Source organism: Trametes versicolor (assembly GCF_000271585.1).
Source record: "Trametes versicolor FP-101664 SS1 unplaced genomic scaffold TRAVEscaffold_1, whole genome shotgun sequence".
Lineage (NCBI taxonomy): Eukaryota > Fungi > Basidiomycota > Agaricomycetes > Polyporales > Polyporaceae > Trametes > Trametes versicolor.
The window spans coordinates 2,306,347-2,331,732 of record NW_007360321.1 but is presented as its reverse complement, the minus strand read 5'-3'; the positions used below and the strand labels follow the sequence as shown (position 1 = coordinate 2,331,732).

The 25,386-nt window shown below is 59.1% G+C and overlaps 6 protein-coding genes across 6 annotated transcripts; 2 read left to right on the top strand and 4 right to left on the bottom strand.

Moving 5' to 3' along the window:
• Nucleotides 1-700: 700 nt before the first annotated feature.
• On the top strand, nucleotides 701-1,163 carry TRAVEDRAFT_33262 (COX5A-domain-containing protein; the record flags this gene model as incomplete). Its single annotated transcript, XM_008033787.1, has 2 exons — nucleotides 701-1,070; nucleotides 1,129-1,163. 2 exons carry the CDS (start codon nucleotides 701-703, stop codon nucleotides 1,161-1,163), a joined length of 405 nt encoding a protein of 134 aa, XP_008031978.1.
• A 732-nt stretch (nucleotides 1,164-1,895) lies between these two features.
• Nucleotides 1,896-4,555, bottom strand: TRAVEDRAFT_41891 (ARM repeat-containing protein; the record flags this gene model as incomplete). Its single annotated transcript, XM_008033968.1, has 13 exons — nucleotides 1,896-1,916; nucleotides 1,970-1,979; nucleotides 2,031-2,128; nucleotides 2,181-2,256; nucleotides 2,316-2,490; nucleotides 2,550-2,673; nucleotides 2,735-2,804; nucleotides 2,860-2,906; nucleotides 2,957-3,119; nucleotides 3,173-3,253; nucleotides 3,307-3,500; nucleotides 3,553-4,173; nucleotides 4,229-4,555. The coding sequence occupies 13 exons, from the start codon at nucleotides 4,553-4,555 to the stop codon at nucleotides 1,896-1,898; spliced, it is 2,007 nt and encodes a 668-aa protein (XP_008032159.1).
• TRAVEDRAFT_55393 (uncharacterized protein) lies at nucleotides 4,527-5,278 on the bottom strand. The gene is made up of 3 exons (XM_008034189.1): nucleotides 5,087-5,278; nucleotides 4,626-5,031; nucleotides 4,527-4,546 (listed from the first exon to the last, which is right to left on the bottom strand). The coding sequence occupies exons 1-2, from the start codon at nucleotides 5,213-5,215 to the stop codon at nucleotides 4,843-4,845; spliced, it is 318 nt and encodes a 105-aa protein (XP_008032380.1). The 5' UTR covers nucleotides 5,216-5,278; the 3' UTR covers nucleotides 4,527-4,546; nucleotides 4,626-4,842.
• A 499-nt stretch (nucleotides 5,279-5,777) lies between these two features.
• On the bottom strand, nucleotides 5,778-8,271 carry TRAVEDRAFT_62051 (CAMK/CAMKL/AMPK protein kinase). Its single transcript, XM_008034271.1, has 7 exons — nucleotides 8,117-8,271; nucleotides 7,918-8,059; nucleotides 7,424-7,866; nucleotides 6,974-7,375; nucleotides 6,872-6,921; nucleotides 6,288-6,818; nucleotides 5,778-6,231 (listed from the first exon to the last, which is right to left on the bottom strand). The coding sequence occupies exons 1-7, from the start codon at nucleotides 8,211-8,213 to the stop codon at nucleotides 5,962-5,964; spliced, it is 1,935 nt and encodes a 644-aa protein (XP_008032462.1). The 5' UTR covers nucleotides 8,214-8,271; the 3' UTR covers nucleotides 5,778-5,961.
• Nucleotides 8,272-8,901: 630 nt separating this feature from the next.
• Nucleotides 8,902-10,545, top strand: TRAVEDRAFT_109158 (MFS general substrate transporter; the record flags this gene model as incomplete). Its single annotated transcript, XM_008034736.1, has 5 exons — nucleotides 8,902-9,138; nucleotides 9,192-9,404; nucleotides 9,468-9,776; nucleotides 9,878-10,078; nucleotides 10,132-10,545. 5 exons carry the CDS (start codon nucleotides 8,902-8,904, stop codon nucleotides 10,543-10,545), a joined length of 1,374 nt encoding a protein of 457 aa, XP_008032927.1.
• Nucleotides 10,546-13,303: 2,758 nt separating this feature from the next.
• TRAVEDRAFT_16534 (uncharacterized protein) lies at nucleotides 13,304-19,018 on the bottom strand (the record flags this gene model as incomplete). Its single annotated transcript, XM_008033548.1, has 12 exons — nucleotides 13,304-14,028; nucleotides 14,121-14,130; nucleotides 14,171-14,322; nucleotides 14,394-14,524; nucleotides 14,647-14,773; nucleotides 14,932-15,336; nucleotides 15,386-15,531; nucleotides 16,578-16,591; nucleotides 16,647-16,961; nucleotides 17,029-17,724; nucleotides 17,774-18,414; nucleotides 18,469-19,018. The coding sequence occupies 12 exons, from the start codon at nucleotides 19,016-19,018 to the stop codon at nucleotides 13,304-13,306; spliced, it is 3,912 nt and encodes a 1,303-aa protein (XP_008031739.1).
• Between the last annotated feature and the right edge of the window lie 6,368 nt (nucleotides 19,019-25,386).

Here is a 25,386-nt window from a genome sequence, read left to right as displayed (position 1 = left end):
GCGAGTGAAGGCCTTCAGCCAACGGACGGCAAGCCGAGCGAAACGAAATGAAGCACAGGAGCCGCGCGGATGCTGAAGGCGACATCTGCGAGCTGACGGCCGGGGCTGCTGCTGCTATGGCGGTACGCAAAACCGGCGCGATGCATGCAACTGGTGGGCGCGCATGCGGGACGGGGAAACAGTCGAGGATGCAAGGAACGGGCTCGTGGTCGTCGTCGGTGGCGGGGCGGCTGATGCTGAGGACGTACCGTCATCCATTGCTGTATGCGTTGAGGGGAGTGGGCGGGGGCAGAGATGTGCAGGAATGGAGGGGATGGACAGTGAGAACGTCGAGCCCCATGTAATTTAAGACGCCCCGCTTGCACAAACACGACCACACTCAGCTTACGGGCGTCCCCTTCGCTCGATGCGGATTTTTTGCACGTTCGTCCGCAAGGGTCGTCTAGCTCGTAGCAAACAGCTCTCGTGGACGTAGTATACTCGCAGATAATATATTCGTGCATGAGCCCGACGGCGGTGACGTCGAAGAGAGACTGGACGGAGTGAGCGCGGGTCGGACTGAACCGGCTGGCGTGATGGCGGAGGCCTCGGCTGAGTCGCGGCGGGTCGTGCCTTCGCTGCTCGACGCCCGCCCGCCTTTCTTTACGACCACAACCTCGCCGCACGGTTCACCCGCACCCCCTCCTCCTCCCCCACCACGATGATCCGCGCTCAGCTCGCTGCCACTCTCCTGCGCGCCCGCCCCGCCGCGACCCGCGTCGCCCCCGCTTTCGCCCGCGCGTCGTCCAGCGCACACGGACAGGAGACGTTCGAGTCGTTCAACGAGCGTTACGTCAACTTCTTCCAGTCGGCCCAGGACCTTTTCGAAGTCCAGCGCGGCCTCAACAACTGCTTCGCGCACGATCTCGTCCCCGCCCCCTCTGTCGTCGAGGCGGCCGTCCGCGCTGCCCGCCGTGTCAATGACTACGCGACTGCAGTCCGGGTCTTCGAGGGTATCAAGGAGAAGGTTGAGAACAAGCAACAGTACCAGGCGTACCTTGACGAGCTTAAGCCTCTCCGGGAGGAGCTCGGTGAGTCCCACCCTCCCGGTCCTATGGTACATTTTACTAACGAACCGTGGACGACCAGGCATCAACATCCGGGAGGAGCTCTACACCTCGTGAGCAGCGAGAGGGGTTGCCCTAGAGTACGTCTTCGTCGGTTCCTTGTGCATACAAAGTCATTGACGGCCACCTCACAGTATTGTATCCCGAAAAGTCAATTATACACTACCATTCCACTAGGATTATCATTCGACTTTCCCGCCGAACGCATAACCTTCGGTCCACGCGTGCAAGTGTCTTCTTGCGAGATAAATTCTCCGATACCAGCCCTGTCGCGGTGACCCCAGTGCGAGGGGCCTGCTAGCCTCGGCGCTGGAATAGTAAGCCGAACACAGTAGCTCCCGCCCAAAATGACAGGGTCTATGATGTAGTCGTCTGCGCAGAGACTTTGATGCAATTCGGCGTAAAGACAGTACTTGGTAGCGAGCTACTGAAACATGTGTGTGGGGCAGACATTGCGACGCTGGATGCACAGGCATTATAGACTAGGGGCAAGGGCAGGAGGGTATGGGGCTGTTGCAGGCGAGATATGGCAGATGATGCGAATAAGGAGCAATAAAGAAACGATGCTTGCGTAAATGTAAATAGGTGCGAGGGTCAGGACTGCTGACAGCCCGTACGGTGGAACGAAATCTGCGACGGGAAACATGCGGATATGGGGATTGACAGAGAGCGATTGTGTGTGACCGCGTATGCGACGCGGAAAGATGATGCGAAATGCGTTGAGAGAATTGCTGTACTTGAGATATACCTGAAGATATGCCGATGATATGTTGCGAGACGAAATGATGCCTAGTAGCCGTAATATGCGCGCTGGAACGAAGAGTCAGTATCGGACACAGGAAAAGTTATGAAACCGTCCGTACCATCCTGTCACTAGAGGCTGGTCAATAACACCGACGTGAGACGAATAAGATGAACACTCACAACAGCCAGATGACCTTGGAGCCGGTCTTGCAGCCACGGAGAGTGACTATGTGTCCCCGAATGGATTCGTACAATAGTGCACGCTGGTCCTTGTCCGCCTGCAGCAGTGATGAGACGAAGAAGCTCGCCGAGATATTCCATAGTACTCACATTCGGGAGAACACTAGCGATGAGCTGACTGCCAGTAGGTGACAAGGCAAGGTCAACGATCATGGCCCTTCGCGCACTGCAGAATCGACAGAACGTGAGTGAACCTGCAACGAAGAGTATATCAGGAAAACATACCTCTTCGCCGGCTCACACATTCTCCTGATAACTCTGTCGAGTGTATCTTTGCCGCCCTCCTTGAGAGCTTTGGTGATGGATTTGATCCCCTGCTCACTCGTAGCATACTCTAGCAACCCGGCCAGGATATGGCTCATAGCCATGTCCCGGTGACGCTGAGAGCCGTGCTCGAGAACTTCGAGGAGTGACATGTATCAGCCGAGGCAACGTACCAACGTTAGGATATCGACTCACTGTGCTGGACGCAGTATGAACCCCATTGGTTCTTTGCCACCTCACCGAAGACGTTAGGGCCTTGGTTTAGCAGTTCATCGACGATGCCGTCTTTCGCGGATTCCTCAAGGTTCTCGAATGCGTGCTGGAGGACAAACACATCAACAAAAGGCTCGATTACTTGAGATGATAGTAAGGGGATATACCTGAACTACTAAAGAGCCCGTCTCATGGCAGGCCAAGGACGCCCACTTCCCTTTGAGGGATTTGTTAACGCTTAATGTCGATGGAGTCAGATCGGCGAGGCATGCATGCACACGATCACACTCACTACGCAAATATGGGAGGTGCAGGAGTCGTCCACGTGAGCTCCATGATCTGCGAAAACGTCAGCAACGTAGACCCGCGATAAATGTGATATGCTATACCTTGCTCCAGACGTGCGACGCGTGCTTGTTCACCAGCGTCTGTGCTGGGTCTCCAAGGAGTAGTTCAGAGACGATCAACAAACGAACTTCCTCTTCGCAGTCCAGCGCTTTCTGGAGGACATGGCACCCGTAGCAGTTCATCGCGAGGTCAACGACGCGACCCCTGTGCCGAAACGTATGTCAGCATAGATAAGCGGTTGTAAGCAGCCTACTTACCGCATACAGGTGACGATCTTACGCCTCTCGTCGACACTAGAGGTAGCTTCAAGACACCGCTGCACAGCCCAGTTGCCAAATCTGTGCGCGAGGAATCAGTCGTCGAACAGACCTAGACACACGAAACATTTTACCTGTGAGCCATCATCTCAAAGCCTTTCGCACAGATAGCGTCTACGATCTTAGCGCGCTCTTCGGCGTCGGCGACTTTGAGCTTCTGCTGCAGGAAGATGGAGGCTTGCTGGTCTGAGGATTTGATGATGCGCCCAACGAACAAGTCGTACGGCGGGGTCGAAGAGGGGTGCAACAGCGACAAGAAGTTGATAGGCTATGACCTTGATCAGGAAACGACGCAGACGCGACGCAAGATTCAAACTGACCTCGTGAACCTGGGAGCTCGAACGATGAGAAGAAATCGAATGCGTCTGCGGGGAACGGAACAAGGCATCGCCCCCGATGAAAGCAAGACCCCGGTCCGCTCCCTCGTCCGCTCTCAGCCACTCCGAAGAGGGCCGCCGCTGCTGAGCCCAGGAAGATGGCGAAAGCGGAGGAGGAAGCGTCGCAGACTCCATACGGCGGCGATCAGCTGGAGCAGCCGAAGGAAAGAGTGACGGTCCACGCGAAGGGTGAGTGAAAGGGTTGTCCGAGAATGGCTCGAACGCCGGGGAGTATCCAGCTTCGGGTCCGAAGGACTGCGACGGAGGGTAGAACGAGCTCTGAAGACCCATGCCACCATCTTGCATTCTATACCCGGTCTCGAACATCAAGGAATTGTTGTCACTCGGGCGGTGCATACCGCTGAAGTCGAACGGCGGCAGAGTCTTTTGGTCGAATGTCTTGGCGGGACTCAGGTCAGTCGGAGTCAGGAGAGCAGAAGTGGTAGAGATGGGCGATAGATCGGGGGAGGTGGGCGAGTGGGAGTAATCGTTCTTGAACCGGTTGCCATGAGCGGCAGGGGCAGGAGAGTTGAGGTTCAGCGAACGAAGCAGCTGCTCGACGCGCTGTACACGATAAAGGTGAATACCGGCGCATATATGCAGCATATAATCAACTCACGAGCTCATCGTAGGTGGGCGAAGTCCTCTTTCGGCCATCACCGATCGCGCCGACGCACTGGCGCCGTTGGCCGTCCAGGCCAACGGGCCCAAAGACGTCTTCACCAGCGTTGGGCGCCGGGAAGGAGGACGAACAATGAGGGTCCGAACGGAGGGCTCCGGGTGCGCCGCCACCAAAGTTGACTCTAGTGAACGAGTCGATGGCTTTTGACCAGGCGACATCCGAGGGCTGCGGTTGAGGAGCCCAGATGGAGGAAGCGGAGGATCTTGAGGAGGGAAGGGGGTCGAAGAGGGGAACGAACGGTTGCGAAGTCGAGGTCTGGTCCATGTCGGCGAAGGAAGAAAGGATAGTGGGGGATGAGAGGAGGAAAGAAAAGGAGCGACAGAAGGTTATATACCGTGGCGGGTTGGACTTGACCGGCGTGACGAGGTGCGTATTGGGGAGGGCGCGCCGCCCGATTTGGGTGTCCGGTGCCCAGATCGAGCGAGTTCTCAGCGTTCGCACGCGGGACTGTCAGGGAAGGCGACACTTTGCGGGCAAAGCTGGACGGCTTCCTCGATGGTCACATCAATGTGATTAGCCCCCGAGAACAGAACCCCCGAGTTGGATTCCCTCTACGCCGCCGCCATCCTCAGCGGGCACACTGTCCGAGCAGGCCACCAGTTTGGCTCTCTCTCGGCGCGCAGACTCAGACGCTGCGCTGCACTGAATGCACGGTCGTGCGTGCGGAGCCTGCGGGGTATGGATGGCACGGCGTCACATCCATCTGTTGGACGTGCGTTGCGGGCGTCGCCCGACGTGACCTATCAGGACGGCTGAGAGAAGAGAGGAGCAGTCATTCCGGAAAGAAGCACTCACCGACGTGCTGCGCGATCCCTTTGACAGCGACGTTGCGAACACACGTGGGCCGAACTGCACACCGAAAGGAGCGGTTTGGAGCGTTCCCCTGGACCGTCGAGCATTTGTCCGAGCGTGGTGCCTCTTCATGCGGATCCGATGGCGTCCAGGTGAGCAGCTGCAGCGGGATTGATGCAAGTGCGTAGATCTCGCAGGCCCGAGTAAAGAGCATCCAGAGAGGAACTGTCCGCGGAATTGCCTGCCGTCCGAGAAATGAAGGAGGCGCTGGGGACGTATCGATCACCGAGTTAATTAATGTCTGCGCAAATTCTGTGACCGGTTTGCCAGAGACAGAAGCACGAGTACGACAATCATCACGCAGCAAAAGAAGGATGCGCCGCCGGAAGCGTGCCGATGGCACCCATGAGGCTATCGCGTCCATCGCTGGTGACAGCCACGACGTGGGGCCAGCCGTAGGTCGCATGAGCGGCGCACACCATGACATGTGGCGGCGCGAGCGGACTGCAGAACCAGTTCATCAGCTTCGGTAGAGCCAACCGCGGCAGATCGTACCTTCTTTATTCAGGACGTTCAGATTCCGGTGGGGCGTGAGCTGACGGTCCTAGAGTTGGTACGCGTCTTGTTAATCGGCTTGCAATACGCATCGGTGGAGTCATCGTCGTCTGGAGCTGTGGGACTCAATGCGTCATATGTCAAATGTGTTCTTTGTTTCCTATGCAAGGTAATGATACATCAATCCGATATTCCAAGAGCTACATCCGCGCACGACATCTAGTGATGGTCTGATAATAAGCAGTACAGGCATAATATAGCGAACAGCGAAGAGCACACGAGCACGTACGATCCAGACCATGATGCGACCAGTCGAGTCCAGACTACTCTCCACCTCCGCCGGCGAGCTCGAGGATCAGTCGACATGCGACGTCCATGAAGATGTATGGGGAAACGACCTCGTCGTCGCGCATGTTAAGGTCCTTCACCGAACGGCTTGATTCCGACGCCGTCTCCGACAGGTTATAATCAGGATGAGCCATGTCGAATTTGCCAGCGCCTTCCTCGACGGAGGCCTTGTACGTCTTCTTGTGGTGGAAGTCGACGAGGTAGTTGATGTGATCAACCATGTACAGCTGTAGATTCATGAGAACCTACGGGAATAACCCAGTGAGCATATGAGCGTAGGTACAATAGGCCTCGAGCTTACCACAACGTCTTGGACTCTCGCGCGGGTTTCGATGAAGTAGATGGAGGAGGCGGCACGGAGGTCAACGTAGCCGTCGTACTCTCTCGCGCGCTCGATTTTCGCACGGTCGCCATTGCGCTTGTCTTGCAAGAGAGCGCTCGCGCCGAGACCGCCGAGGTTCTCCTTCTCCTTCCACTCCATGCCCAGCGTCTTCAACGTGCGGTAGATTTCGAGCATCACTTCCATCGGCGGCGACCGACTCCGGATGCCGAAATGCCACTTCGTCCGATGCTGCTTCTTCTCCTTCACCGGTGTCGCACGCTTCGCGTTCGCGTATGACTGGAGGTGGTGCGGTTCGGGAAGCTGTTCAGGAAGGGAAGAGTTCAGGACAGCGAAGTTGTTGCTCTCAGCTTCAGTGAGTGGTGTAGAGAAGTCGAGCTCGTCGTCTTCGTCGTCGTCGTCGTAGTCGTTGAACTCCGAGTCGAACGGGTTCTCCTCGAGGTCGGTACCGCCTCCTGGAGAAACCGCATTTGGTGACAGTGGGTGACGAGGCTAGGAACGGGCTTCAATTACATTGCTTCGTGAAGAGTTGAGAGACTACGTACGTCCATTACGGCCAGTTTGGCGTCCCGTTCTTGCTCCTCGAACTCTGCCACTATCTCCAGTCAGCACGAAATGTCCATACCTATTGGCAAGCATATACTCACAGCTCCGCCCCGCACGCCGCTTATCCCGCAGAAGCATATAAGCAACTTTCACCGCGTTGCCTTGAGGGCCGTCATCGCGCCTCAAGCACTCCCACACGTCTTCCTTGTCGACGCCATCCATGCGCGATGCCAGCTCTTCGACGACGTCGTCTTCTATACGGCCAAGGCCCTCGATGATCTCAAAGTCGATAGCTTTTGGGGGGGTGACGAGTGATGACAAGGTGCCCAGGACGGGCCCTTGTTGAGGGAGCGGGCTGAGGTACTTCGGAAGGTCGATCGTGAAGAACGGGTGTTGCATGATCTCTGGGACGGTGATGCGCTTCACCGGGTCCACAGCAAGCATGCCGTTGATAAGGCCCTTCGCATCCGTAGAGAGGTATCCTGGCAGGTGGTACACGCCCTCTGCTAGCTTGTCAGCGGCGAGTCAGTGCAAGCGAAGAGCATACATACGACTGATCTTCGTGAACAGCGTTTGCACGTCGTCGTCCTCAAACGGCAAACGGCCGCAGAGCATGACATACAGGATTACGCCGCAACTCCATACGTCGATTTCCGGGCCAGTGTACAGTCCGCCGCGGATGACCTCGGGGGCGGCATAGTTGGGGCTTCCGCAGCTCGTCTTCAGGAAGTCGCCGTCCTTGATTTCGTTCGACAGGCCGAAGTCAGCTATTTTGACGTTCAGGTCGTCGTCGAGAAGGACGTTCTCGGGCTTCAGATCTCTATGTACTATCTTGAGATGGTGGCTGTACTCAATGCCGGATATGAGTTGTTGGAAGAACCGACGCGCTTGAGGTTCGGACATGCGCCCGTTCGCAACGATATAGTTGAAGAGTTCGCCGCCTGCGTACTCGAGTACAATAATGATGTCTGTGGGGGTCGAGATGACTTCATATCTAGAGAGAAACTGAGCTCTGCGACCTCAGGGACAACGAGCTCGCACGTACAGCTTGATGATATGTGGGTGTCTGAGCGTGCGCATGTATTCCACCTCGCGTTGTACTCGCGTCTTCGTCCTATGCTTCGCAATAGCTTGTTTTGATATGAACTTCATGGCGACCTTCTGGCCGGTGACTGTATGGACGGCCACTGTACATGCTGCGATTAGGAGCTGTACGAGGCGAAATGAAGGAATGTATGACTGACTTTTGACCTTGCCAAACGTCCCCTCTGCTATCTCGCCGACCACCGTATACTCTCCGAGCTTGTACGCCGGGTACTTCTGTTGAGGGTCTTCTGACATCTTGTACACAAGAGCTGCAGCGTGTAGTCCGGTATGGAGGGCGGTATGAGAGGAGGTAGCTGCTATTGGTGGGCGCTTCCGCGGATCGCTGCAGTGATCGACGAATGCGGGGAGTTGTTGTCTCGTATTTGTGTCCGGTGGCGTCTGAGTGAGCGATCCCGCGGCGCATTCGCACTGGTCACGAACGACCTCGCTGAGTGTAAACTGCACCTCGTCGACTGCTAATGAATGGACAGCCAGCGAGCATGTATGATCGCCAATGCAGTTAAACGCATCTACGTATGTCCTATAGAACTTATGTGTACGCATGATGAATAAGTACGTCAATCAGCCTTGTGATATTCAACCTGATGATCCCGGCAGCTGACGCCATAGTATAGGTTAATGAGCAGCCTGTGCAATATTAGAACACCGACTTACTATGGTACTCAGTAGTGTTGACATCTCCGAGCAAGAAGAGCACGCGGGATCCGTTGTTTTCAGACCTGCGCGCATAAACTACTGACTAACCTGCATTTACGTATACACAGGAAGGACCGTCGAAGGGACATTTCAACGAGAGAGCGTCGAGGATCCGACAGCGCGGGTGAAGACAGACGCCTGACGGGCGAGACCGGGTGGTCCCTGCGGCGGCAAGCACTTGGCGTATTGTCCCTGTGGAATTTGAACTGCACCTCGTCTTCCCGCCATGGCCTCACTGACTCATGGGGGTGGGGATGCCCTATCTCTCCGCACTATTCGCAGCCATACGAATCAAGCGAATAATGGAAGTGATGAGGATCACAGCGCCAGAGCTATCCAGCGCGCGGAGGACGAAGATACACATCCCCAGCCGTCTCAGACGTACCAGTGCCTCCTCGTCTTCGCAGGCTTCATGATGACCTTCCATGTCATCGGTATCAACTCAATCTACGGTCTCTTCCAGGTTCGTCCGAACGGCGTATCTATCCAAGTGTCCTGCTTACCATTCATATATAGGAATTCTACACGTCTCCTGAGACAAACATCAAGGGTGCGGAAGGGCAGGACGCTCTGGTATCCCTTGTTGGGACCATCGGCAGCGGACTGACCTGGAGCGGAAGCATCTTTGTGAACCCAATGATCGGAAGATTTGACAATGTGAAGCTCATTTCCCTGACCGGCGCATTCATCATGAGCGTTGGCATAGTGTTGGCGAGTTTCTGCACTGAGGTATGTGCTTACGGAGGTACATCAGCTATATTCGTTCAGCGCAATCTGACATGACGACCGCAGCTGTGGCAACTGTACTTGACGCAAGGACTGCTCTACGGGATTGGTTCCAGCATGTATTACTTTCCCATCATGTCACTCACGCCCGCGTACTTCGACCGTAATCGCGGCGCGGCGATGGGAATTGTGCTTGCCGGCAGCGGTATCGGTGGTCTAGTCCTCTCGCCAGTCTTCCACACCTTGCTCACTCGTCTCGGGATCCGATGGGCTCTGCGGATCCTGGGCATGTGGAACTTTGTGCTGGGCATCCCTATCTCAAGCGTTCTGACGAAGAAACACGGGGCCGCTGCGAACGCCGCGGGGCGCACTCGTGTCAGTATGGCTATGATCAAACGGGGAACCTTCATTCTCCAGGTACGGACGGCTCCAGATTCGCGGGGCTTTTTTGTCAACTGAAGCTTGCTTGCGTTTAGTCCCTTGGAGCCCTCCTTCAAGCGGCCGGCAATATGGTGCCGGTGTACTTCCTGACCACGTACTCCGTGTCCGTCCTCTCGTACTCGAGCTCCACGGGCAGTCTCCTGTTGGCTGTAAACACCGCCGTGAACAGCGCAGCACGCATAGGCATGGGGATTCTCGCGGATCGCGTGGGACGGCAGAACACCATGGTCCTAAGCGTAAGCCCGTCGTGCCTATTATGTATTTTGAATCTCCCACAACGCCTCCCCAGGTCATCCTATCCGGTATCGCTGTCTTCGCCCTGTGGTATGACTCCGACCGCGCGCGCTTCCTCGCCTTCGTTGTATTCTACGGCATCCTTGCCGGGGGATATAACGCGCTCCTGCCGACCACGATTACGGAACTGTACGGCGTCCAGAACTACTCCAGCGTGAACGCGTTCATATACTTCATTCGTGGGCTCGGAGCGCTGTTCGGCGCGCCCGTTGCGGGTCTTATTCTGGGGAGTCACCAACGGGGCGCGCGTGTTACGGGAAGCATGGCATTCAACATGGGCGTCCTGAAGAATCGGTACAACGAGGTCGCTATCTTCGACGGAGTTCTCCTTCTCGCCGCTGGAGCATGCGTCGCATATGTTCGATGGTTGGATGCCCGGGACAAAGGGGGGTGGGCGTGGAAGGCGTGACCCGTACGGCCCTGGCTTCTCGTACAGACGTAACATTTACCTCGACGACCGGGAGCTTCTGGTTCTCGGTCGCATGCAGTCCATGGTCCAGTCGTGGCTGCGAAGCACACGCAAAATCGGGGGTATCGAAGGAGGCAATATAGATTCCGGGGTTCGCATTACATCAAGTACTTCGAAGATGTATGTCCCAAAACTACGAGCAGGGCCAAGAAAGGCGGTCACCAGGGACCAGGGTCGCGCTCAACTCTACAGGGACGAGACTCCCCGACGCCCTGGAACCCCCTCGTCCCCATGACGGGGAAGAGAGGCAAGGCAGCCGAGGAGCGTCAATTTTCCACAACCGTAACAGACACAACACGTAGGAAAGCGTGCAGGGACTTGACTTGGTATGTGGGTTAAGGAAAGGCGACACAGATAATGGGAAGGCAAAGGGAGAAGCTTACAAGCGAGAACTCACTGTATGCGTAGGTATGAACCGCTCACGCACAGATGCACTCATAATGAGATGGCGTAACCCTGGGAGATGGCACAATTGCATTGCGTTGGGGCTAGAATAACACATGGTGAACACGATGAGTACCCATGGCGGAAAAAGGCGAAGGAGTCGAAGGAGGTGAGGAGGTGGAGAAGGGAGTGGAAAGAAGCGCCCGTGAGCTGCAAGAAAATGCTTCACACAGTTTCCCACGGTAGCACGCGGTCCGTTGATCCGCCGCACATCCGGATTCGCCCAACCACCGCTCTCTCGAGTTTGCGCCCACTAGCCGGGCTGTGGTTTCGACTCGCTGTTGGTTCATCCGACTCTCCATGATGAGGGTTTCTGCAACACGCACGGCATGCATGAATATTTTTGTAAGTGCGCACCACAACGGGTCCATGTTACTCACAGCTTTACGTGGTCCAGCATCGCGAAACGGGCCTTACCTTCAACTAGGTTCGCACAAGGTGCCGGCCATACGACGAGCATGGTGCGGAAGCAGGTTGGGATCTCGAGGTTCGCGCCTTCTCTCCCCCGACAATCGCAGTAGCTTGTGGCTTCTCGGCACTGGATTGACCCCCATACTCGCACATTAAGGTAACGATGCATTCCAGCCCACTTAGGCTCGCATCGACGTTCTGACCCGCTTCGAATAGCGCTGCACATATCGGGGACTCGGTGGCAAATACCCGAGTGTTACCGACTCGATCAGAGTGCGGGGCAGCTCACAACCGAGCGTTTAAGCTCGCTCGTTACCAGGCCCACGACGTGCATAAGTTTGTCCCTGGTCGGTACAAACTAATGGCGGCTGGGACCCCTTATACCGGTACGTAACGACGTTCTCATGCTGCATCTTGTCCGCTCGCATAGCCTGTCCGATAGCCTCATCCCGCACGCCTACTCGCTGTTGGCATGTCTGAGAACCACTACGAAGCGCGGCAGCGGCGACGCGTTTGTACGTACTGCACACACTTCCCTGGTTCTATCTGGCGTCGTTCCCCCGCGGTGGCTTAACGCTCGAATAGGATCCCACGTCTGACCCTTGCCTGGACTCAAAAGACCTGACCGATAGTGTCATCTCTGACGTTCTGTCATTTATAACTACTACACGTGCAGCTGTCGCCGCGCCGCTGGCGTGGTTGCAACTTCATGGAGCAGGGAGCGCCCCGATGTAGGGTGCCTGGCAGGCCCATGAACGCTTGCACATCGAACTTTGTTGAGTGACATAAAGCGCTCAATTGAGATCGTAACTCCAGCCTCACCCCTGACAATGCCGCCGCGTTGGCCCTCATTGCTTCCACACATTCTATGCGCAAGCTATATTTATCACGTCATGCAAACCTTCTCACCCTTCCGCACAAGCGGTGGCTGAATGAATGCGTTTCAACGGTTGCTGCGTTTTGTGGAACATCACTCATGCGCGTGGAAAGCACACAGAAGGTGTGAGGGCATGTTGTATCAAGTGACGCTCTAACCTGCGGTTCAATATGCAGGGCGCATACAGGCAAGTACCAAGCTTGTTAACGCCACAGTTCGAGCCGCGCCCGCTCTTCGCGTCAAACTCTCAAGGGGCACCGTTTCTCAACGGAAGGCGCTCCCTATCTCCGCACTTCCTACCTCGCTGTTATGCCGTGGCGGCCGCCCGCCGCACCATGCGTTCTGCTTCGTCGACTAGCCGGTACTGACTTGCCATATACACATTCTTTGTGGGCGCATCTTTCCACGGCGGCGCCGACCCCGGTGTAAGAATGTACAGGCCTGCAGACTTCTTGGACGTCATGACACGTCCGGGGGTCAGGGTCCTCCAAATGTACGTACTACCCACCGTGCTGCAATCTGTCCCTTCTCGTCCGCGTCTGACGTGTACCTGGACAGACCCTGAGATGCCCGACCAAACTGCTTCGGAAGCTGCCTCATGGCATCATTGCGACGCCCAGTACTGTTCCAATGGACTGCAGCATATGGCACCAGCTCGGGCGCGAAGTCCGCTGACAGCGATCAGAAGCGTATCGGCCCACGTTGCGTCGTGTGTGGTACGACTGGGACAAATTGGACACTTCGCCAATCCAGCACGTCCGCTCAAACGGCCGATATCAACGGGACATCCACAAAACCGTGTCAGTAGCCCAGGAAGCTTGGAACCGCCCTGTCATGGACGGAGCGGGGAGCTTGAGGTCATGGACTGCGCAGACCGTGTTCTCTCGTCCTGGATTGAATCCAGCATCTGTTAACCAATAAATTTCCTTCCAGTGCACCGATATTACGGTATATCGTTACAAGCTGCTACACAAGCTCGCGGCCGTCTCGTTTGAACACCTTCGCCCCCTTCATGACAAACGTAATGTTTGACTTATCGACCGCGCTCTCAAAATCGTTCTCTAGGTCTCCGCGAGTCGCCACGATGTCCGCCGCGAAGCCCCTCGCGATAACTCCGAACGGCACCTCGTTGTCCCCTACCACCCTTGCGGCCTCCTGCAAGTCCGCGATCTTCTCGAGTCGCGCCGCACCCTCCTCACCCTCCCACGCCGCACTCCGGACGCATTGCCAGCCACCGACCGTCGCCCACCGGAGAACTTGGCGCCAGTCCGCACCCAGACGTACCATCAGCTTCATCTCCAATGCATTGTCGCCATGCGGGAACGGGCCCGTGTCCCCTCCACATGCAATGTTCGTTACACCCTTCGCCAGCGCCCTGCGGAAATTGTTCACAGCGCGGTCCCAGCGTCCGCCCGGCGCCTTCTCCGTGTCGGTCGAATAGAACACGGACAAGGTGGGCACCCAGATGATGCGCGACCGTTTCACCGCGTCGATCACCGCGTCTCCAGCCCCAAGGTCATTACCGTGCTCGAGCGTGTCCACTCCACCGTTTTCGGGGAGCAGCTCCGTGCGCCACTTTTGCGCGTGCGCCGCGACCTTCACGCCGAGCTGCCGCGCGGTACCAATAAGCACCTGGAGCTCGCTGCTCGAAAACGTTTGGATATCGGCGCTCGCGATCTTCGTCGACACATCTGCGATGCGGGTCCGGACGCGGTAGTCTAATGGCAAAACGCTCCTTCGTGAGTCTCCGCTGCCTCGCTGTTCCTGCCCACCGTCCACTCACCTGCGTACAGCTAGGTAATCAAATGACAATGTTAGACAACGTGTACGGACCGGAGAGCGCGATCGACGTGCCTTGATCCAGTCCGCGCCTGCCCCGACCTGCTTGCGAACCGCCCGTCTGCACTGTGCTTCGCCGTCAACAAACTCCGCCCCGGTCACGCCCTCGACGCCGTCCTGGTGCAGGTGCAGGGCGCTCTTCGGACCTAGGCCCGAAGACACACGCAGCCCGAGACTCAGCCATAACACGAGCGCTCAAAGGGACGCAGGGACACACCGTAGCTTCCGCTCGCGATGAGGGCACGGGATGCGCAGAAATATCGGGGCCCCGGAATAAGCGGGGCCGGACCCGACAGACACTTCCTCAGCTGGATGTCTGCATCGGCTGCGCCCTCGGTGCCTAGATCCCTGCGAAGGCGAGCCAGGTAAGTATCGTCGCTGTGCACTGCGGGGAAAGCCAGTCCAGGCTGTTTGCCGTTGCACTAGCGGCCTAGACTAGGGCTGCAGGACAATGTGATTCGGGTGCGTACCGTACGGTAGTGTATCCTGCCATCAGCGTGCGCTTCGCGTGGACTGTTGCGCGCACGGTGCGCTCGACCAGGCTCTCCTTTGTCAACTGGTCTTCCCAGCTGACCTCGGCATAGGGGTGGAGGAACACTGCAAGAACCGCACGTCAGCAACTGCCAGGCCCTCCTCTGATTCTCCGCCAATGAATGAAGTATCCAGTATGCTGGTGTCAAAACACCTAGCCCAGACGCGGAGATGGCGTCCGAACCCTGAAGCGTAAAGTCCTAAATCGACGGGGCGCGACTCACTGTGCACATGGGCGTCGACGAACCCGGGCAGGACGGTCGCGGCACGCAGGTCGACCACGTCCTCGTTGCCGGCGGAGAAGTCTACCCTGCGCACGTCCTCGTCATCGTACGGCTCCACTCCGAGCACGAGCCCCGTGTCGGGCGAGACGGCAACCACGCGCTGGGGCAGCAGCTGCAGCGTCTGCGGATCAAAGAGCTTTCCGGCGTAGATCCTCACGATGCGCTCGCGTTCGCGTTCGGAGGCCCCCGAGGACGAATGCGCCGCCGACGATCGCGTGTGCGGCTCGGCGGCGGCCGTCGCCGCTGCTGAGGGCTCCAAGTTCCGGTCAGAGCCTGAGTCTGATCTTGGCAGGGTTGTGTCCGTCATTGTCTGAGTTGAAAGCGAGCCCGGCGCGTGCGCTGCCGCTGTGCGCGTAAACGGGGGTCGGTGCGTGGGGCAGGGACTGGGGTGGACGGTCGCGGCGGAGCACCTTTCCCGGCGAGCTAGCTACGCTGAGCGCCGCAGCGTTGAGGGCTAAGCTGAAGACGTCGAGGGTGTGCACTGGGCTGCGGCTCGCGCCAGGCGAGGGCTGGACGGCGTGCAGGACGCTCACGCTCACGCTGCGGGCATCAACCGGTCCGCGCTCACAAGGACGACAATCCGCGACCCGGCCGTCCGGGACGATCTCACAAATCGACCCCGCGATCGCTCTGATCGGCGCGCTTCAGACTGTGACCGTCGGCCAAACACCCTCAGGCGCGGCGTGACGCTCACCAAGTTCGCCCGCTGCACCCTCCTTCACCTCTACCGCGCCGGCGTCGCCCTGCGCTGCTCCTGATGTCCGTGCGAGAGCGCACCCATCCCCGCCGGATTCCCGATCGCCAGCACAAGCGAAATGAGGCCGTACACACCCGCCCCTATCGAGCCGCGGGCGTGCGCGGGAGGACACGCCTCCGCCGGGTGCGCATGCCGGTGCGCCCGCTCGGGGCGACGTCCAATGGTGTGCGCGCAACAAACACCAAGCAGCGCGGCCCGTGCCTCACACCGCGACAAACAACACCAGCCAGTTGGCTCCAGCCAAGCCCCGAGTGCCCGAGCCGCGCAGCCGAGGGTCGGTAGCCTACTGCCACCTCCGCACTGTCCAGCTGCTCCCAGCTGTCACCCGTGAGGTGTGCCCGTGCCCGCCCTCGGGATGCAGCCGGCAGATGCGAGATGGGCGATCGCAAACGATAATAGGCTGTACGCGGGGGCATGATGCGGACACATGCACAGGGGCGCGCCTCGCGGCCGGAAATGAAGCTTGACGGCCCATTCTTGTATGCATATGGAAATGAGGATCGCATCCCGCGCGTCCCGCGATGATGGTGTGTGCGCCGTCACGCGGCGGTGTGGTCTATGTCCCATTTTGGTCGCGAACAGCAATAGACGGCAATCGGCGAACAGCGAGGGAGGTGGGGTACTTCGAGTGTGTTTGGCGCGGCTGCGCGCGGACTCGGCGAGGCGTGCCGCGCGCGTCTAAGTGAACGAATATACAGTATACAGCGCGGGTGGGCGGGTATCATATTGAGCGTGTGCATATGGAGAGGTAGATGAGTACGTCTAACGTCCACTCAAGATGTGTACGATATGATACAATGGGGGGAGAGCACTAATATCGGGAACATACCAAGATTGAACAAACTATAGCGTAACGTACAGGTGAGCGAATGCCAATGGGGGTCGGACGTAATCATACAGCGGTAGACTCAGGCGTAACAACGGCAGCCGGGTGCGGAGGATCGTCTGGGTGGGGTTCAGCGGGACGAGCGGGCGGAACTTCGATGCGGCTAAGCGCGAACGGTCCCTCGAGCGGAATAGCGTTTAGGTTCTCGTTGTACATGCGCCATGATCCGACAAAGTTCTTGTTGCCGATCAGGTAGCCCCGGAAGATCTGCTTCATGTTTGTGGGCAGGTCCGTCGGAATGCGGACTAGGACGATGAGGCCGTCCCACTTGCGGACGCGGCCGTAGAAGCGGTAGTGGTGCCACGCCTCGCCGTGGTGCGGGAGGACCTACAGAGTCCGAACGGAAGCGGAGGTGAGCCACGAGGGGTGGACACGGGTTGCATGATCTACGTACCTCGCCGGTGATGAGGATATCCTGTATCCCGTTGCACTCGTTCTCGATATACTCCTCGTAGTCGTCCGGGACGCCCTCCGACATGAGTTCGTCGACGATCGCCTCAGCCTCGCGGTCGCGCTCCAATCTTAGCTCGCGCAGGAAGAGCGGGTTGCTCTCGTCGCCGTAGTAGAGGTCAACATCGGAGTCCTGCGATGCCGTGCTTACGCGACGGGAACGTGGGGCCGGATCCTCGTCCATGGCGTCTCCGTCTTCGTTGTCGTCGACAGCAAGATCTTCGCCAACGCCAGCTTCGGCGCGGGCTGCCCTCTGGTGGTACGCATCGATGCGAGCACGGAGCTGCCTCTCCTCTTCCTCTTGCGAGGCGATGCACATCCCGCACGTGCCAGGGTTGTGCGAGTTCGGCTTGCCCTCGACGTAGTCTTCGTACTTGACCACTGTGCGCGTACCCGGAATCTCGACGCGGAGCGTGTTGCCGACGTGACGGTAGTCGAAGGGATACGGGAGATAAGCATTCTGGACATTGTCACCGAGATCCCCAGGAAGGCTGCCCGTCGGGACGGGGATCTCCGGGTCGATGCAGTGGTGCTCACGAAAGCGAACGAAAACAGGTTGCTCTGCGACCTTCGGAAAATCCGTAAGGTCCGGCATTTGGTCAGCCTGGACGATGTCGCGGTAGCGAAAGAAGTCCGGTATCTGTTCCATTGGTTAGCACGTGTAAAAACCTTGGATACGAGTGGCGTACCTGCATGCGTCCGGCGAACATGCCGGCGATGGAACCGAAAGTGTAGACAACACCCTTGAGCGGCAGATAGCCGCGAGGGTCGTAGCAGCCCGTCAGACGGTTCCAATCATTGTCCCAGCTGGCACTGATCGCTTTCAGGTCCTTGCGCCAAGATACGCCAGTCTCCAGCAGACGCTGCTCGGGAGTCAAACCGCGTATCCAATCCCACGAGCCCGGCTTGTACAGCTGGACGCCCCGGACAGAAGCCCACTCGATGAAGTCGGCTTGTGTAGGACGGACGCCGTCGGCAGGGTCCGCGTGCGCACGATCGACAGGGAGCATGGAAGGGGGATCGTAGGGAACTGCCTCTGCGAGCATCACGAAGACCATCTTCGCTCCCAGGCCGATGAGGGGAGGCATGATGGTCACCTTGCGGATGTAGTGCACGACCTCTTCGATGACCATGTCGGGGTCGCGGAACGTGGGAGCAAGGCCGAGCGGAGTGGCATCCTCCCCCGGCTCGGGAAGCGCGTCCTCGTCGGGTAGGTCGAAGCGCGAGTCCGGTGCGTGGAAGGGGTAGTACATGGCGGGAACTAGCGCGAACGGACGGAGCTGGTCCATGTACTTGCCGCGGCGCTCAGAGGACATCCCGGAGAGACGGTCTAGAAAGTACAGGTCCGGCACAATTCCAGAATATACAGTGGGCGAGCACGTACCTGGGGTCATGGTGAACCAGAGCATCCAGACGACGAGAGAACTAGGGGTGCTGTCGACTGGCCACCCTAGGTTGGACTCCCGGTGGGACCACAATTTAGAGTCCATAAAGCGCTCAATTAAGACGTCGATGTGGGCGTAGTCCATCAGGTGGCTGTAGTTACGACCGTCATTCTCCATGAACATGAGGTACGCCGTCCATAGGTCTGCAGTGAGTGTGTACGAGTCCAGGTCGCCCGTGCGGATGCGCTTGAGGGCGAGGGTCTGCTTTATAAGCTGGAAAGCGAGCGCGGTGTTGGTGATGGCGTTCGACCCGAGGCGGCGAACGGCAGCATGGGTGTCGAACTTGCACCGATATATGCGTGCAAAGAGGAGCTTGCGGTGCGCTAGGAGGACGTCGCGCACGTAGCGACAGGCGAGAAAAAGCGGGGGCAGGTGGCGCGGTGGGCCGAGAGGGTCGATAGTGCCGAGCTCGAGGGCGATAGCAAGGATGACATCGGGCGGGAGACGGGAGCAGAAGGGGGACGCAGGCTGGTAGTAGGGCGTCGCCATGGCCGTCAGTGACGGGGGCGGGGGTGCGCGAGATGGCTGGAGGGGGACATGGCGGCGCAGACGAGGGCAGTTTTATCTCGTCCTTTGGGCGGGAGCGTCTAAGGCGAGGGCAGCTGGCGGGGCGGAGAAGAGCGCGAAGCTTGGGCACGTACGCGCGACCGGAGTTGAATCTCGCTGCACCGTCACGGCGGTCACGCCAGATCTTGATCGGCCTCTCCGGATAAGGCAAGCCATGGTCGTGCGCGCCCTCGAGCGGCCGCATTTCCTCCTCCATCCTCCTCCCACCGCTTCCGCCTCGGTGCGCGACTAGAGCCCGCGCGCCGTCGACGCCCCCGGCGACCCCCTCCCCCTCCAAGTCGCCGTTCCGCTTTCGGACGTCCATCACGGCTATTCTTGGGCTGCGCTGCCGTATCTCACCCACCCCCACCCATCCTTCCGATTCTCTCTCCGCTCGCCTTCTCCCCCCTCGCCTCCTCCTTTCTCCGCCGCCGTCCCTCCAGCGACCGTCCCTCCCGCCCCTCAGCCTCGCCCGATCCCCCGGCCGCGTCTCTCCGTGCCCCCCTCCGTCCCTTTTGCCCACGCCTGTCCAGTCCACCCCCGCCCTCGCCCCTCCTCCCCGGCTCGTCCTGCCCTTTTCTCGTAATCAGTTCGCCGTCGCCCCGCTTGCTTGGGAACAACCTCCCACGCGTGCTCAGGGCTATCCCGTTATGTCGTCACTCCTCGCCTGCGCGCCCGCCAGCCTGCCGCCCTCCTCCCCGGCGTCCCGCGCCTCTCCCTCCTCCCTCCCTCGCACTAGCGGTGGCTACGCGCTGCGCCGTGATCCAGTGGGCGTCCGGTCCAGACGCGACCCTGTTCTGCCAGCCATTCCGGACCCCTTCGTCATGGGGCTCGCACAGCATTTACGTGTGCCGGCCAGATACCGTCCTCGTTCCCGTCATATCTCTCCAACTGGGATGAATACGCACTTTAACCATCCACATCTGTCCTAGCTCTGCCGTACGCAAGCACCTCAGGGTCCTCGTCGTCTTCGCCAAGCTTCCGCAACGCCGTTTCTCGTCGTACGCCGGCCACACCGCGAGTTTACGCAGGCCGAGGCAGCAGCCCCTTCTTGACACCGGGCTCTCAGGGTGCCGCAGCTATGGCACCGTCTTCTTGATCATCTTACGCACGGTGTTTCGCAGCCGTAGTTTCGCTCGTCTGTGCACGACGCTCTCGCAAAAACAGCGTCCGCTTTGTGTGTGCTTGGAGATCTGTACGCGAGCGTCATCAATTGCGCTTAGCGCACAGTAGTTCCGGCCCTCGAGGCTCGACGGCGTCCACGCCGACAAGGTTCGTTCCTTATGGCTGGGTCGACGGAAAAGTCGTGCTCCGCTTCCAGCTGACCGGGCGATCCACAAACATCAGCTGGATCCTCGCTGCGAGCGTTTGTCATGCCCAGAGCTGTTCCCGCGCGCCTCTGCCGGTACGCGGGCAGATACACGCCCAAGATCGCGTGCAAGCGGCTGCGCTCGGCGTCTCGTCGCATCAGTCGTAGGCTTCACTCCCTCTGCCTTCTCTCCGCCCGCTCATCAACCCTTCATTCAAGTCCGCTCGTTCGTCGCGATCGCGAGCGCAGAGAATTCCCTACGCTTGCTGCATGACAATTACTCGCTGTGCTCGCCTGCCCGCGAACCCCCGTGCGTGCGCAGCCGATGTTCCTTAATAACGCCGACGCGACGGCGCAGAAGAGGAGCCCGCCGACCCTTTTTCTAATCACAACAGCGGCTTTGACAACTATTACGTCTCAAACACGAAACATACGCCCAGCTCGCCCGTGCTACGGACGTTTGCGGCGACCTATCGACCAGCACGGATGCGGCATGACGGCGGTCACCGGGCGTCACTTCATCTCTTGCCATTTTCCGACGGCCTGCCGCACACAAGTAGCGTGTCTGCGCAGGAGGAAGGGACAGGGACGGAGAAGACCACGGACGGAAGCTTAACGCACGCGCACTCCGACACGTCGAGTCTCCCGGGCGGCCTGCTCGTTGACGTATACGCGCGGGCACTGGCAGCATCGCGGGAGCACCCTTCACAGGACACGCGGGCGCGCAAGAGGGGCCGCGAGATCTGGCAGGTCGCGGTCTGTATTATGTATGAGCAGCGCGCATTGACTCGGGTGTGAAGGTGTCATTTTGGCTATATGCGGGCCCTCCCTCTCGCGGGACGCGGCGTGGGCGCAACCGGTGCGAAGAAGCTGTGATGGGTACCGTGATGCGGGAGGGAAGCTCGTGCTGGTGCGCCCTGTCTACTTTTCGAGTGCGGCCACATTCCGCGCTGGACGCGCTCCGTCGGTGAGCTGATGATCGGCCGCCGTGCTGCGCGCGTCCTACGCCGACGAGGCAATTCCGGCGAGATGCAGCGTCCGATGCGTTCTGCTCGGGCTGCAGCGACTGCATCCGCGACATATTATGTATGTATGTTCTGGCGAGCCGCCACCATCAAGCCCCGGGCGCGAGGCCTGGCCGCGAGGGCCCGGGCGTGGGTACCGCCCTCCAGGAGTGGTTGGGCAATTGCCATATTGGCCCGATTGGGATGCGCCACAAGGCCGCTACGCATCGGGTGCGGAGGGCCGCGGTATGCCGCTGTGGTTCAGCTCCTCCATCATTGCTCTCCTGCAGGTTGGCGCGTTCAGTCGCCAGGAAACGCGTTGCGTGTTGCGCGTCGCCGACGACGGACGCGAGGTCGCCGCCCGATGCCCCCGCTCCTTCATTAATCCTCTTTCCTCTCGTCGCTCGCGCTCCGGGTCCTGGTGTTGATGCTGCCAGATCTCGGAGCCCACCTCCGGAAACGGGAAAGGCCAGGCAAGAGCCCGTCGACCCGCCATATAGTACGTGTTATCTCCTTGTCCCTCGGACGTATTGTTGCCAATTGATCTATTTCTAATCGTAGGCGGGTCCTGTGCGCACTGACCCCGGCGAACACACTCTTTAGATCCCGCGTTTGGCATATCCGGGAGTGTTTGGCGTGGCCTCCCGGGATGTTCTGACGGACGTCGAGGCTGCGCATTCACTTATCTCGCAACGCCCATGGACGTACTTCGTCCGTTACCGCGTGTGTACATTTTGATTAGGCGAGGTGAGTAGTTGTGCTCCCGGTGCACGTTCTTTCCGAAGAAGCTAAACACCGAGGGCTTAGGTCGACGTTCAAACGTGTGTTGTTGTCGCTGACAGCAATTTCCTTACACCATCGCCGGGTTATCGCGTCGACGTCTCCATCAGGGTTTTGTTATTGCGCCTCATGATCCGCTATTATCGTTGACAACATGCTGCGTGCTCTCATGGCTGCTCGTATCGTCTACCTGCTTGTGGACATTAATGGCTTTAGGTACACCTGTCAAGAGCTGCGCTTACGATATGTCGCGCCCTCCACTGATGCCTTGGAAGGAAAGCACAAACGCCCTGAGACCCCCGTTGTGACGGCTTCTTGGCTCGACCAGGGTAGTGTTCACTTCTGTCCGTCCCTGTACATTGACGTACGAGCGTCCTTTCAGCAAAGTGGCACGAAGTCCATGTGGTGCGCATTCCGCCCTACTCTCTTGCTGCATCGAGGAGCCGAAGACAGGAACTCCGAGCCTTCCGAGCCCGCCACAGTTGCTCTCCCTCGGACATTGGGGAAGCGCACTACGCCCGCACGCCAGTTAAGCTCCTTCTCGCCGTCCCGCTACGCACGAAGTCCTTGTCGATCGAAGTCGCACGTTCTAACGGACGGACGGGCACGAGAAGCCCGCGCTGCGCTGGCCCGCCGACCCGTTAACCGCTCAGGAGTGGGAGCGGCGAGCGCGAAATCGCGCCCTCTGAAATGCGCACGCGCCGGGACATTGGGTAACTGCCAACTCAATCCTCACCCGCGCCCGCGCGCTGCGCGTGCATGAGAGCCGTTCTCACATCACGCTCAGTCGCCAGCTTCGACGAGGCCTCCGCCAGCGAAGCGATCACTAAAAGTTCTCACCCCCAGAGCAGACCTGTGCTTCCTTGCGTCCTGTGCGTCCGCGCCGATGCCGAGCCCGAGCGCGTGCCCGCATGCCTGGCGATGACGAGGGGTGGCCGGCTCGCCGCTGGCGTCGCGACGCACGCAGCAGGGCGCGTCCCCACGCGGGCGGGGTGTCGGGAGCGGGGCTGTCGGCTCCGATTGAACCGCCTTCTCCGCTCTACTCCGCTAGCCGATCCATCGACCTCGTACCGGAGCTCGATCACGAGAAGGGCCTGGCCGATCGCGCCCACAGTGCGGGGTGCGGAGCAGCGAGCGACGCAGCCAGACGGCGTACGCGTGCTCCTCCTCTCTCCTCACGTCGCGGCCCGCGGTCTGTCGCGGTGGCACCCGGGAATCATGCATAATCCACACCGTGCTGCACCGCATCAGGGGATAGGAGTGGCGCGTGGAAGCGCCGTGGTCAATTGACTCCTACTGAACGCATACTATGTCATCACCCCACAGTGCGAATCCCCCGAGGCTCTTCAGCGAGGCCCTTCGCTTCTTGCTTGCCGCTGCGAATTGCGGCGCGGCGCCACCCTGCAACTGTGCGTAATATTTTACACTGGAGGGTCGAGCTTTCTGCCACATGTCCCCCACGCTCTAACGCTTGCCCTTCAATCGCCACCCGGCTCGCATCGCTCGGGAGAAGGTGCCAAATCGAGGCCGGACAAGATGAATAGATGGGGATCCGGCCGTGGGTGCTGGCAGCCACAGGTACGTAGCCTGTTCAGTGCATTACCGCGCTTACTGCAGAAATATTGATTGCACTGCGTACATGTAGTACGTGTTCCTAGCCATGCAGCTCCCTGTCATTGCGCAGGGTGCGTGTTTGCAGACCCCACTGCGCCGCGATGGTCGTCCAGGGGGCGGCTTCTGATCGCACGACTGCGATACGCCACCGCTCAACGCGAATTCGGCGAACGTCACGGGTATTCTCCCAGCTCTCGCACCCCTCTTATCTGTCTTCTCGTGACGTGAGCGTACAGAGAAGCTGCAACGCTCATTCTCGCGTGCATCATGTGTTCCCCGCATGGCCTTCATGTCCGCCCTCCGACCCGCCCTGCGCGTCCGAGAAGCAGTGTTCCGGTGCTCCGCAAGCCGTAGTCTCTTCGCCGGCCTCCACGCTCGACACAGCCGCTGCTCGGTTTGGCTGCCAGCGCGTCGCTTCTCCCGTCTCCTCCTATCGCCCTACCCCGCATTCGCTGCTCGGTCCGGCTTCAGCGACCGTACCGCGATGCGCTCTGGATGTTCCACACAATCTCCGATCCGGCACCTTTCGTCGTTCATTAAAGTGGCGCGGAGTTGCACACGGTGAGCCGTCGCCCAACGTCGCTATGTGAGCTGATTGCGAGTCGGCAGTATTCAGCTGCAGAGCGGACCCATCATGCCTTAGAGGTGATGCATGTCGATCGCGCGGTTCTAGCGACTCCTCGGCCCTTTTCGAAAGTGCATCCCGGTCAGAATTCTACGCCGCTGGAAAGGGCCGTCACCGCTGTATAGGGCGGCAGATGATGTGCCAGACAAGTGTAGGTTATGTCGGCTCGGGCAGGCGGCACCAAACGCGCGCGACGGAGCGCCGCTGCGAAGTGCCCAAAACAACATCTCATTCCCCGAACGACCCTGGGTTGCCTACGCCTGGAACATCGGGGCTTCTCCGGCGCCAGGACGATTCGGGCGGGGCGTCTCTCGAATTGTTTGTTTCGATCCGGCGCCCCGCGCACACGACCACGATCTTCTTCTACTCGCACCGGAGACGCACTTTCGCCTCATTCAGCGCAAGCGCAAGCGCGAACGCCGTTGCATCGAAGCATAGTCCGACGCGTCCCGGCAGCACCCCCGCCGCCACAATCTTTTGCTAGATGGTCGCGAAATTGCAGTGGACGGCACGAGGTACGTCTATTTGTCAAAGCCTTGCCGCGCACTGACCGTGAACACCAGCCGAAATTTTCGTTGATATAGTTGTGTCCCCTCCGCGACGACGAGCTGACGGCTGGCGGGAGAATAATCGTGCGGCCACGGCGGATCAGTCGCCATTCGGCATTGTGTGGCGGAGCGCAGCAACTGCTGCTCGGTGTGGGACAGGCCCAAACGTGCACCACCGAGGGTCGACAGACACCATGAGGCTCGATGGTGGTCATACATCGTGACTCCCTCCCCGAATCATGGCTCGGATGCCTTGTTTGAAGGCTTGATTGTGGTACCCGGCAGCGACTGTCGCAATCTTCGGGCGCCATCCCCAAAGGGAATGTCGGACTCACAAGTTGATGGTCTAGTCCACATGGCGGAACTCGTTCGCCGTGGGTGGTCTTCACGGCGCAGGTATATGGTTTGCATGCCACGGTCCGAACGACGAG

Bases quoted from the DNA above. Each gene is read 5' to 3' on its own strand.
- TRAVEDRAFT_55393 (XM_008034189.1), bottom strand. From the start codon at position 5,215: ATGAAGAGGCACCACGCTCGGACAAATGCTCGACGGTCCAGGGGAACG. The intron at 5,032-5,086 runs GTGAGTGCTTCT...CCGTCCTGATAG, and splicing joins AGGGATCGCGCAGCACGTCG to GTCACGTCGGGCGACGCCCG.
- TRAVEDRAFT_62051 (XM_008034271.1), bottom strand. From the start codon at position 8,213: ATGTCAGAAGACCCTCAACAGAAGTACCCGGCGTACAAGCTCGGAGAG. The intron at 6,922-6,973 runs GTGAGTATATGC...GACTGGAGATAG, and splicing joins GCGGCGTGCGGGGCGGAGCT to TGGCAGAGTTCGAGGAGCAA. The intron at 6,819-6,871 runs GTACGTAGTCTC...GCCCGTTCCTAG, and splicing joins CCAAACTGGCCGTAATGGAC to CCTCGTCACCCACTGTCACC.